The sequence below is a fragment of the Felis catus genome, chromosome C2 (genome assembly GCF_018350175.1).
Source record: "Felis catus isolate Fca126 chromosome C2, F.catus_Fca126_mat1.0, whole genome shotgun sequence".
In the NCBI taxonomy this organism is placed as follows: domain Eukaryota; kingdom Metazoa; phylum Chordata; class Mammalia; order Carnivora; family Felidae; genus Felis; species Felis catus.
Genome location: NC_058376.1, coordinates 147,472,561 through 147,485,141, shown reverse-complemented (window position 1 = coordinate 147,485,141; position 12,581 = coordinate 147,472,561). Strand labels below are relative to the sequence as shown.

The window sequence follows — 12,581 nt, the reverse complement described above, 5'->3', positions numbered from 1 at the left end:
ATAGTTTTACATCTTGCGTTTTAGTTTATTTTTTAAAATTTTATTTTAAGTCATTTCTATGCCCAACATGGGTCTCGAACTCATAACTGGAGATCAAGAGTTGCATGTTCCACCGACCGAGCCAGCCAGGTGCCCCTCATGTTTTAGTTTTTGATCCATTTGGAGGTCATTAAAAAAACTTAAAAAAATGTATTTATTTATTTTTGAGAGAGAAAGAGTGCACGTACATGTGTGTGTGCGTGGGGGAGGGCCAAAGAGATGGGGAAGGGGGAAACAGAGGATCCAAAGCAGGCTCTGTGCTGACAGCAGAGAGCCCGATGCGGGGTTCAAACTCACAAACCATGAGATCGCAACCTGAGCTGAAGTCGGATGCTTAACGGACTGATGCTTAACCTTTTTCTTTCTTTTTTTTTTTTTTTTTTTAAGTAGCCTCCACAGCCAGCATGGAGCCCAACATGGGGCTTGAACTCACAACCCTGAGTCCAAGACCTGAGCTGAGATTAAGAGTGGGATGCTTGGGGTGCCTGGGTGGCTCAGTTGGTTAAGCATCCGACTTCAGCTCAGGTCACGATCTCGCGGTCTGTGGGTTCGAGCCCCGCGTCGGGCTCTGGGCTGATGGCTCAGAGCCTGGAGCCTGCTTCCGATTCTGTGTCTCCCTCCCTCTCTGCCCCTCCCCCGTTCATTCTCGGTCTCAAAAATAAATAAAAAATGTTAAAAAAAAAAACCCAAAAAACGTTAAAAAAATCTTAAAAAAAAAAAAGAGTGGGATGCTTAACTGACTGAGCCACCCAGATACCCCTTTATTGAGGTAATTTTTATATAAAGTGTGAGGTATAGGTCTTCCAGTTTTGGGCATAAAAATGTCCAGTTGTCCCAGCACTGTTTGTTTGTTTGCTTCTTTTTAGAAACTGTTTATTTTTCATTAACCTTATATCTATTTTCTGTTTAGGAGATGAAATGGGTTCCTGCTCCAAGGAAATTAAGGACATCAAGGGCTCCTCACGTTGTGAAAGTTTCCCTTTTACCGCGGGGACCCAGAACACTGCCACTGTGGGCCCCTCCCGTGTGGTGCAGAAAGTCAGCGCTCTTTCCAGCAATGCGGCAGAAGTAACCCTGAGGCCAGTTCTCAGACTGCGCTTCGAGATGCTTTCTTTGCACACTTCCCGTCCATCTCTGGAAGCCTCTGTGCCATGAGAACACGCCCAGCCTCAGCTGCTGGAGCAGGAGAGACCCTGCGGGAGAGAGAAGAGCCCAGCGGTCCCGGCCAAGGCCAACCCGGACCGTCCAGCCAACGCTCAAACGTGTGAGGAGACCCACCCGGGATCAGCAGAGTTAAAATTGATTCAGACGTCCTGGCAGCGATGTTTTTTTTGGAATTTTTTTTAACGTTTACTTATTTTTGAGACAATGCGAGAGACAGAGCATGAGTCGCAGACGGACAGACAGAGGGAGACACAGAATCTGAGGCGGGCATCCGAACTGCGAGATCACGACCTGAGCCAAAGTCGAATGCTCAACCGACTGAGCCACCGAGGCGCCCCGGGGGTGATTTTGTAATATAGGAGTTGTATTTATAACACATGGTGTGGTTTGACCCAGTCATTACAATTCCAGTCTCTCTTATTCTAAAGAAATCGTTTAATGGAAAAAATAATTCAAGTGACATTTTTTATAATAGCAAAAGTTTAGGGACACCTGGGTGGCTCAGTCAGTTAACGGTCCGACTTTGGCCCAGGTCATGATCTCACGGTTTGTGAGTTTGAGCCCCGCGTCGGGTTCTGTGCTGACAGCTCGGAACCTGGAGCCTGCTTCGGATTCTGTCTCCCTTTCTCTGCCCCTCCCCCACTCAATCTCTCTCTCTCTCTCTCTCTCTCTCTCAAAAAATAAATAAACATTAAGAAAAAATTATAATAGTAAAAGTCTGAAACATCCTAGTGTTCAACAGTACTGGAATGATTAAATTGGGGGGGCACATAAACAGTGTAATACTCTGTTATAAATGATGATATAGCTCTAAAGGAAACTGTCCATACTCTACATTTCGGTCAACAAAACAAGTTAGAAATCATTATACATTTTGTAGTATGAACTTGTTTTTGAATAAGATAATATACAACTATTTTTTGCATGGAAAAGTGTCTGGGAGAAATATATATATATGTTTGCCTATATATGTATGTAAATTATTAATAGGGGTTTCCTCTGGGAAGGTGTTATATTTCTACACTGTACCTTTGTGTATGTGAATCTTTAAAAATGAGTGTCTTATTTTATTTTATTTTTTGAGAGAGAGAAAGAGAGTACATGCGTAGGGGAGAGGGGCAGAGGGAGAGAAATCTCAAGCAGGCTCCATGATTAGCATGTAACCTGATGCGGGGCTTGATCCCACGACCGTGAGATCATGACCTGAGCTGAAATCAAGAGTCAGACTCTTTTTTTTTCTTTAAAATTTTTTTTAACGTTTATTTATTTTTGAGACAGAGAGAGACAGAGCATGAATGGGGGAGGGTCAGAGAGAGAGGGAGACACAGAATCCGAAACAGTCTCCAGGCTCTGAGCAGTCAGCACAGAGCCCGACGCGGGGCTCGAACTCACGGACCGAGAGATCATGACCTGAGCTGAAGTCGGCCGCTTAACCGACTGAGCCACCCAGGGGCCCCAAGAGTGAGACTCTTAAGTGACTGAGCCGCCCAGGTGCCCTGAGCATGTATTTTATTTATTTATTTATTTTAAATGTTTATTTTTTTTTCAGAGAGAGAGAGTGAGGGATGGGCAGAGAGACAGACAGAGGATCTAAAGCGGGCTCCAAGCTGACAGCAGAGAGCCTGATGCGGGCTCAAACTCATGAACCAAGTGATCATGACCTGAGCCGCGGCTGGACGCTTAACCAACTGAGCCACCCAGGTGCCCCGAGTGCCTATTTTAATAAAATTAGTCATCAAAATAATGACATAACTTCCATTTTTGATAAATGTTAATAGAATGGATATAATATACATAAAAGGCGAATATAATATATACAAATATTAATCATATATGATGTAGACAATTTAATAGACAAAGATGTTAACATTACTTGTATGTTAATACACATGAAAATGAGTATAATATAATGTATATACCCGTCCTGCCAAGGCCCTGTTTGATTTCCCTGGATGTCACTGTTGGTGTTCCTACTGGAGCTGCTTGGTCACAGGATGATTGACTGTCCATGCCCACGTGCAGTGTTTTCATCCCCCCACTGGGGGGAAAGTTGCATGTACACATCACAGCAACAGTTCAGGCAGGCAGCAGGCTATATTGACAAGAACATTGGACTTGGGAGTCAGAAGTTTGTTTCTTCTTCAGTGAACTTGGGCTTCGTTCACCAAATAAACCTGCGTTGAGTCTTAACCGTGCGCAGGTCCTGTGGCTGAGTGCCAGGGGCCCGGGCTCCTGCCCTGCTTCCCTCGGGGAGGTGATGGGAGAATCAGTCCCTAAATGAACACAAATAAAAAACAGGTGCCGTGCTGTACTTCGGGCGGTTCTGTTAAGTAGAAGAAATGAAACCAGATCTGTCGTGGAGCAAGTGGTACAACGCAGTGGTTGGGGACTCTGGCTCAGCGGGCAAATTGCCCGAGTTCCAATCCTAGCTCCATCAGGATCTGGGGGTGTTACTGAACATTTCTTTGACCCGGTTTTTCTCCACCTGTCAAATGGAAGCAGGAGTCACACGTACCTTATGAGGTTGTTGTAAAGATTAAATGAATTACTATTTCAAAAACCCTTGCGGGGGAGCCCCTGGGTGGCTCAGTCGGTTACGTGTCCAGCTTCAGCTCAGGTCATGATTTCACGGTTCGTGGGTTTGAGCCCCACATTGGGCTCTTGCCTATCAGCACAGAGCCCGCTTCACATCCTCTGTCTCCTTTTCTATCTGCCCCTCCCCTGTGTGCTTGCTCTCTCTCTCTCCCTCTCTCAAGAATAAATAAACATTAAAGCAGAAAACCCCAAGACTTGGAACAGTGCCTTCCTGGCACATAGTAAGTGCTCAATAAATATTAGCTATTATTTTTATTACCTGGGATTGAGACTATATCAGACCAGCTATTTCTAATGCAAATGTGACCAAGCTGATGTCGGAGGGGGTCTGGCTGTGATAGTTTTCTCTCTTCTGGTGGCCTCCTTCATGTCATTTGGCCACCTAGGTCAGTGTCTACCTACTTTCTTGCTAGTCCATGAATATCATCTGTCAACATTAAGGCTTTATGTGGGAACACGGGCAGAGGAGGGAGCTTCTAAAGCTGGTTACTGGAAACTCTAGACCAGCTCTTCAGGCCCATGTGAAGAACAAGATGGGGCAACCAGCTCCTTACCGGGGGCTGCTGAATCCGCCTGTTTTTTTATTATTTTTCTAATTAATTAATTAATTAGTTAATTAATTAATTTTGAAGGTTTACTTATTTCTTTCGAAACAGAAAGCGTGAGTGGGGAAGGGACAGAGACAGAGGGGGAGAGAGAGAATCTCAAGCAGGCTCTGTATGGTCAGCACAGAGCCAGCCAGGTGTGGGACTTGAACTCACAACCTGTGAGATCATGACCTGAGCTGAAGTCAGAAGCTTAACCAACTGAGCTACCCAGGTGCTCCTACTTTCTATTTTTTGATTTCAATGTTTATTTATTTATTTATTTAAAAATTTTTTTCAATGTTTTTTATTTATTTTGGGGACAGAGAGAGACAGAGCATGAACGGGGGAGGGGCAGAGAGAGAGGGAGACACAGCATCGGAAACAGGCTCCAGGCTCCGAGCCATCAGCCCAGAGCCTGACGCGGGGCTCGAACTCAACAGACCACGACATCGTGACCTGGCTGAAGTCGGACGCTTAACCGACTGCGCCACCCAGGCGCCCCTGTTTATTTATTTTTGAGAGAGAGAGAGAGAGAGTGCAAGTGGGGTAGCGGCAGAGAGAGGGGGACAGAGGATCTGAAGCGGGCTCTGCGCTGACAGCAGTTAGCCTGAACCGGGGCTCGAACTCACACATCGATCATGACCTGAGTTGGTCAGGCACTTCACTGAGCCCACCCGGGTGCTCCTGCCCCGTTATTTTAAGAGGTGTGGTATGTTGGTCTTATTACTTTAGTCATTTATGGCTTCTGAAACAGCTGTTAGATTTCCAGTCATTCTAGCTGTATTTTTATTTTTCTTAATGATTTATGCAATCTGGGTAAAGTAATGAGCCCTTCTATTGGATATATATAGTTTGCAAATATTTTTAAACATATATTCCAAGTATTTTTGCCAATTTATTATGTCTTTTGTTCTCCAATTGTTTTTCTAACGTGAAGACTTTCTTCTTCAAAGAGAATCTTCCCTACCCACTGCATGAGGGTGAAGGAGAGCTTTCTGGAGGTAGTGACCTTTACTTCGAAACTCCAGGGGTGAGAGCAGGGAAGAGGGCTGAGAGGAAGGAAAAGCATTTACCGCGTCTCTTTCATGGTCCTGCCTCTTCTTTCAGAATGACCGCTCCACCCCTTGCCACCGACTTCCCTCCCTGGCCATTTCTTTTTCTTTTTAATGTTTTCTAAATTTATTTCTGAGAGCGAGAGATGGACAGACAGACAGAGCCTGAGTGAGGGAGGGGCAGAGAGGGAGACACAGAATCCGAAGCAGGCTCCGGGCTCTGAGCCATCAACACACAGCCCCACGTGGGGCTTGAACTCACGAACTGTGAGATCGTGACCTGAGCCGAAGTCGGAGGCTTAACCGACTGAGCCACCCAGGTGCCCCCCCCACCCCGTCCTTGGTCATTTCTGATCCCACATAGCTAACTTGCTCTTGGCCCATCCCACGTGCTATGGTCTGAATGTTTGTTTCTCCCCAAATTCATACGTTGGAATCCTTATGCCCAAAGTGATGGTGTTAGGAGGTAGGGCCATCGGGAGCAGTCTAAGTGGAGAGGGTGGAGCCTTCACGAATGCGATTGTGCTCTTATAAAAGAACCCCCCCCCCCCCGCCCTGACCCCCCCCACAGCCCCTTCCTCCATGTGAAGATACAATAAATCTGGGGCCCTGCAGAGTTCTCATTGGGAACCGATCATGCCTTCACCTTGATCTTGGACTTCCAGCCTCCGGAACTGTGAGAAATAAATTTCTGTTGTTGATAAACCGCCCAGCTGTGATGCTCTGTTATAGCAGCCTAGAACAGACTGACATACTAGCCTTGACTATTTCTTTCAGCTTAGCACCCTCCCTGCTCCCACTGGGCTCCCAAGAGTCTCGAGTTTTTAGTCTAAGGTGAGAATTTGCTGCACCTAGTTCATCTAGTCGCAGGTCAGCTGGGCAGGCTGGAGTAATGGTAGCACTTCTCTTTTAGCAGGAACTCAGGGTGGCAAGTCTCCCATAAAAAGGAGCATTGTTCTGGCACATGATGACTGACATTTCCAGGTCAGGATGTGCCCACCTTCTCAGTCTTCAATAGCAGTGAAGGACTTCACGGACACTCACATACTGGAAAGTGTATCAGGTGGCCTAGGCAAAGTTATGCTGTGGTAAAAACGCTCCCTAAAATCTCAGTGGTTTATAACAAACATTTTGTCCGTGTGACATGGCCAACGCTAACTGGCTTTGGCTCCGCTGAATTCCACGTGTCTTCTCACTCCAGGATCCAAACTGAAGAGGGTCCTTTATCTGAGACACGCTAGTCGCCTGGTAGAAGGAAAAGAGAAAGACAGTTGAACCACATGACAGGGCTCTTGAAGCTTCCGCCTGGAAGTGGCATATACAGTATTACATCTGTCTACACTCCACTGGCCAAACTAGTTCCATGGCCAAGCCTGAGGTCAATGTGGAGGGAGGGTACTCTCATAGGATGACACGATAAACGTTTCGAACACATAAACAATCCCATCACATCCAGTATTACCACTTGGTCCCATTTTGCAGGTGAGAAAACTAAAGCTAAAAGAGGTCATGGATTGCAACTCAGATCTGTCTGGCTCCAGAGTCGGTCTTTTCCACCATGCAATCTCTGAGGGGGGTGGGGGTGGGGGTGGGGGGTGGTCTTTTCTTTATTTTTTTTTTTAAGTTTACTTCTTTATTTTGAGAAAGAGCACGAGTGAGGGAGGGGCAGAGAGAGGGAGAGAGAATCCTAAGCAGGCTCCGTGTTGTCAGCACAGAGCCCAACATGGGGACATGGGGATCGATGCCACCAACCATGAGATCACGACCTGAGCAGAAATCAAGAGTTGGATTCTTTCTTTCTTTCTTTCTTCTTTTTTTCTTCTTTCCTTCTTTCTCTGTATAGGCACCTGGAATTGTAATTTATTCAGGGCACAACTACTTCTCATCAGCCTCAGAAGCTTCTCCATGAAGATTTCTAGAGGTAAACCACCTTTCTGGAAGGATATGAAGCTAGAGAGGGGGCAGGTTTGGGGAACTGCCCCATGAGAGCTGACTCTATTTCACTCAGTAATTTTTTTTAACTATTGAATTATTTATCTGCTTTATGGGTTCGTAGATCCTTTGAACCGGGATTGCCTATCAATCTATCACCCTTTGTTTTTGTTTTCGTGTGTGTGCGCGCGCGCGTGCGGTGCCTGAGCTCCTCAGAGCCATTTTTCTAGGTAATTTTAGAAACTTCCAGATTGCATTGGATATTTATACTCACAAAAATTATTAGTACGGTGGAGAAAGTGCGACTCCTCTACTTTCGCAAAACAGCAACGATTTTAGATTTAGAGACCGAGTTGCAGCTCAGTGTATCTTAGGGTGGGGGTGCAGGGAAGAAGTTACAGCGACCACAGAGAATACATACTTCACTGCGATTGTAAATATCGGTTGATTTCCCTCTGGGAAATCAAATCGCTAGTTTTGACTTGCCAGATTTATGTGTCCATCAGTGTGCGGATTAGGGTGAGGTAAGTGAAGCGCCCAGGGCACTCAATGTAAGGAGGCACTTGCAGGAACCTTAGAGTTTTCTTGCCCCACTCCAGTTCCTTCCCTGGTGTCCATGATGCATTTACCGTAACTCTGCAGCGTGAAAATACCCCGGGCAAGCTTACCTTGGGGACAGAATCACCTGTCCCCTACCAGGCATGCAGGAGAGCCTGGAAGACGTTCCTGCCCTATTAACTTCGCTCTGCCTGTAAGGCTCATTCCCAGGTTGCTGTGTGCGTGTGTCTGGCCCGGGCTCGGCGGGGAAGGCAGAGAGAGGGACTGCGCGCTGGTGCCCGCGTTAGGCCGGGCGGGTCAATATCCGGGTGGATCGGGTGGGTGGGGCCGCCCCTCCCTCCAGGTCCCGAGGTGGGTTGGGGGTGGGGAGGAACGCGCGGAGATTCCCTTTCGCCCCTTCGGCTCCGAGAGGGGGCGGCAGAAGGAACGCGAGGGTGACAGGGCGTACCCACCCTGCGGCTCGGCGCCCGGCAGCGCCCCCGGCCCCGAGCGGCCGCCAGGACCCGAAAGAAGAGGAAGAGGAACCACAGGAGGGCTCGCCGAACCGGCCACCCGCTCCGAACTTGCCGAGGAAACTAGTACGGAGGGAGGGGCCGGGGCCAGGGCCGCGGCAGGAGGAGGGGCGGCCGCAGCTGCATCCAGCCCCGTTGGCTTCCTTCCCAGCTCTCCTTCGCCTCCTCCTCTTCCTCCTGTATGAGTCAGGCATTTCCCGGGGATTTGGAGCAGCCACGCGCGGCCCGGGCGCCCGGAGCTATAGCAGCAGCAGCTGCCGCCGCCGCCGCCGCCGCGCCGGGAGCCCCAGCGCCGCGGCCGCCACCGCGGCGGGCACTCGCGTTCCGGGCGCGCACGGACCATGGAGAGGGCGGCCCAAGGCGCAGACGGCGGCGGGGGCAGCAACAGCAGCAGCCGCAGCAGCAGCCGCGCCACCTCGGCTGGCTCCTCGCCGTCCTGCTCCCTGGCCGGCCGGGGGGTCTCCAGCCGGTCGGCGGTAGCCGGGCTCGGCGGCGGGGGCAGCCGCAGCAGCCCGGGCTCGGTGGCCGCTAGTCCGTCGGGAGGAGGCGGCCGCAGGAGGGAGCCGGCGCTCGAAGGCGTGCTCAGCAAATACACCAACCTCCTCCAGGGCTGGCAGAACAGGTAACGCGCCCGCCGCCAGCGCCACCGCGCGCCCCTCCCTTCGCGCCGCTCAGCTGTGTGTGTGTGTGTGTGTGTGTGTGTGTGTGTGTGCGCGCGCGCGCGCGCCACTGTGCCACGGGCCGATCGGGTGCTGCCTCTCCGAGTGCCCTTCCTGCGTCCCAGCTCCTTTCCAGGTGGGGTGCCCGGGATGGGGCAGGCCGTGACCCCACCCCAGGACCGCACCGCAGTGGCGGAGAGGGAGGCGAGAGACCCGGTTTTCTTCGGCCCTGGCACCTGCAGGGACTGGAGTAGCAAAAGAGGGGCGCATTGGTCCCAGGGCCCTGCTTGCTGGCGGTTTCCCGCACTCCTGAAGAATGGCTGAGGAAGAGAGGCAGAGGGGGCGTGCTGTATGCCTGCAGGAAAAAGCGTTAATACCCCTGGTCCCATCACAACAATTCTCTCCGTAACATAGTTCATTTAAAACTTTAGTGTTTAAAACCACCACCACCACCATCACCAAACACCTACCACTTATTCTCGGTGCCTTCCGGAGCGCGCGCTACCTCCTGCCCAGTGGGTGGTTTGAGACCTCCAATCTCTGCAACAGAAGCTTAGTTATTTCTTTCCTTCTTTTTTTTTTTTTTTTTTTTTGGAACACCCTCTCCCCTTTGGAAATGGACGGTTTGCTTTGTAAACTATTGTTATTAACCCCCGCCCATTTAGGTGCCTTTTGAAGTTGCCTGCTCACTCACTCTGCCCTCACTGTTGGGAAACCCAGTATGGCCACGTGGGAGGATGGGGGTGTTAAGGGAAGGGCCCCAGCTCACTTGTGTTGGTGATGGTATGTGGGGCACAATGCAGAGGATAGTGAGGGGGACTTGGAAGGAGCAGATGTGGTGCTGCTGTTTACTTTTTTTTTTTACTTTGTTTTTCAAAAACAAGCCAGAGGGAGATAGACGTTGTGGATGAGATCTTTTGTCCTGCTGTCTGTGGCCCTTGGATCTTAGGTCTTGGGATTTTTCAGGATGCTTGTGAAGTTTGAATCACACCCTGGGAACTCTTGCTTCTCTCTGCTGGTTAGACTGGATTACTTGGTCCTCTTTGCCTGCACACGGGATGGAAAATGTTCAGGTGGCTTCCAGCTGAAACTTTGACCGGGCAGTTATTTACATGAAACTCAACAGGGAGGAAGACCACTTCCTAAATATGGAAACTGACTTGTTTCTATCAGAGAACTTTCTGAGTCACCTGGGTTTCCTGGGAGATCTGCTACTCTGTCAGTGGAAGTTGTGCTTTTAACTTTTGAGTCCTTTTATTTCTCAAAATAGCCCTGGTGTCTGCTCTTGCCTCTTTTCCCCTTCAGGTTTTGAAAGCTGCAAAGGAATAGGTAGTGTGTGGAGGATGAGAGAGAGAGGAGATGATTCAATCCGATTTCAGTTCTTGGTAATTGTGCCTTGTTGGTGACAGCATCTGGTTTGTGTGTTGGGCAGTCCCTTTTAATGCTCTGCCCCCCCCCCCCCCCAAGTAGCTTATGAGGCCAACAGAGATTTTACCCTGGATTACAGTCATTTCACTGGGGATGGTACTTTACCTGCAATGCATATTAAAGGATTTGTTCTTTCCGGCGGATTTAGTAGGAATTGGAGTAACTCATGCTTTTGTATGATCTTAAATCCACTGGGGTATGTAGGTTATGCCAGATTGAGAAGAGGCAAAATTAATAATAATATAGTAATAATAATATTTACATGATTGCAGGCTTCGTAGGTGAAATGTACTGTGTAATGTGTGAGACCTCATCTTTGTTGAGTTTGTTTAGTGTGGTCTATGCCGTCAGTGTTTATTCTTAGCATAGTAGACTGTAAGTTTACCACTGACTCCAAAAGCATTATCTCTTTCTAGTGGTTCATGTCTCCGTGTTCAGGTCTGTGTTCCCCACATCCGTGTTCTCTCAGCTGTTGCCAAAGGTCCATTAGTGGTCTGGAGAGGATTTGTGGAGACTCAGTGGTTGCACATTTCTCCCTTGTCAAGGGGAGGTCTGGAACAGTAAGAAGGGAGAGAGGAGAAAGAGAGAAACTTTGACACTATATTCATGTGTTCATGAATGTATTTACTCGGAGACTATTTTATTGAGGAACTACTATGTGCCAGGCACTTTTCTAAGAGCTGGAGCTATTTCAGTGTGCAAAACGCACAGGCATCTGCACATGAAGTAGGGGAGGGGACTCACAATTAAAAAGTACAAGTCCCTAGCTCCCTGGCCCAGGGGAATGCCTTGGTACAAACAGTGGGCAGCTTGATTCAAGTTACCTTCACTTTTGGATCTCATGGTATGTTCTTCTGCAGTACTTTTTTCTTTCTTTTATTATTTTTTTTAATGTTTATTTGCTTTTGAGAGAGAGAGAGAGACAGAGCATGAGCAGGGGAGGGGCAGAGAGAGATGGAGACACAGAGTCGGAAGCAGGCTCCAGGCTCTGAGCTGTCAGCACACAGCCCGATGCTGGGCTTGAACCCACAAACTGCGAGATCAGGACCTGAGCTGAAGTCAGATGCCACCCAGGCACCCCTATTCACATTTTAATCTCAAGCACTGTGTTTTCGCTAGTCTTTTGGTTTTCACACAGAGTGAACCAGGGAGAGAGTTGAAGCCCAAAAGCTTGGTGAGGCAGGCCGGTGCCAGGCCGCACAGTGCCTTGTAGTCCAGGGGAAGAATTTAAGGCTGCGTCCTGGTTGTCCCGAAGGATTTTAGGCCGAGAGGTGACACGGTCTGATTCGTGCTTTAAAAAGTTCACTCTGGGTACTCTTTGGAGATGAGAATTTCACAGGGTCCTATCGGGAAACAGGCCAGTTGGGAGCTCCTCACGGTGGTCTAGACCAGAGATGCTGGGGGCTTGCACTTGGGGGACGAGGAAAGTGGAGAGAAGGTACAGATTCGGAGTGGGGAGGATAGAAGCTGCCCATGGGTTGGATGAGGTGAGAGAAAGAGGGGCCAAGGAGGACTCTTGTGTTTATAGCTCTGAGAGCCTGGGATGTTGAGGTGGAGGCATGTTTTATGGAGATGAGGGTCACAGGGGACCCTCATGCTTGTGGGGAGGATGGGGGGCAGCGAGGAGTTATCTTTGGGGAACTCGTTTTTAGTTTGTAAGAAATGGGCCGTATGAACTCTTCCTTTGCCGGCACAAAGGCTAATTTTAGTCTCCAACCCAGATGGAACTATTTTGGGTTTGCTGGGAACATCAAATGTTTGAGAACATAATTTCTTTTTCTTTGTTTTTTAATGTTTACTTATTTGTTTTTGAGAGAGAGAGAGAGAATGCAGGTGGTGGAGGGCAGAGAGAGAGGGGGAGAGAGAATCTCAAGCAGGCTCTGTCCTATGAGTGCAGAGCCCGATGTGGGGCTCGAACTGTGAGATCATGACCAAGAGTCAGATGCTTCGCCAACTGAGCCACCTGGGTGCCCCGGGAAAATAATTTCTAATTGGGTCTAGGAAGTGGTATTTCAACATTTGAGGGTCTTGATCGTCATTCACTTTTCGTTATCA

General features: G+C 48.9%; 2 protein-coding genes and 1 long non-coding RNA gene across 8 annotated transcripts in view; 2 read left to right on the top strand and 1 right to left on the bottom strand.

Annotated features, from left to right (window-relative positions):
- LOC109491566 (basic proline-rich protein-like) overlaps window positions 1-1,581 on the top strand; it is a 91,840-nt gene extending 90,259 nt beyond the window's left edge. For all 5 annotated transcript variants that reach the window (XM_045037741.1, XM_045037738.1, XM_045037737.1 and 2 more), the window contains one exon: window positions 950-1,581. The gene's annotated coding sequence lies outside the window, so the exon portion shown is untranslated. The remainder of the gene's footprint in view (window positions 1-949) is intronic.
- Window positions 1,582-2,956: 1,375 nt separating this feature from the next.
- On the bottom strand, window positions 2,957-8,194 carry LOC123380164. The gene is made up of 3 exons (XR_006585614.1): window positions 8,038-8,194; window positions 6,084-6,682; window positions 2,957-3,688 (listed from the first exon to the last, which is right to left on the bottom strand). It is a non-coding gene; the product is annotated as an uncharacterized LOC123380164 (long non-coding RNA).
- Window positions 8,195-8,633: 439 nt separating this feature from the next.
- Window positions 8,634-12,581, top strand: part of OSBPL10 (oxysterol binding protein like 10) — a 315,527-nt gene continuing 311,579 nt past the window's right edge. For both annotated transcript variants that reach the window (XM_019810843.3, XM_003992193.5), the window contains exon 1: window positions 8,634-9,061. In XM_019810843.3, coding sequence (XP_019666402.2) covers window positions 8,781-9,061 — 281 coding nt within the window. In that variant the 5' untranslated portion in view covers window positions 8,634-8,780. The remainder of the gene's footprint in view (window positions 9,062-12,581) is intronic.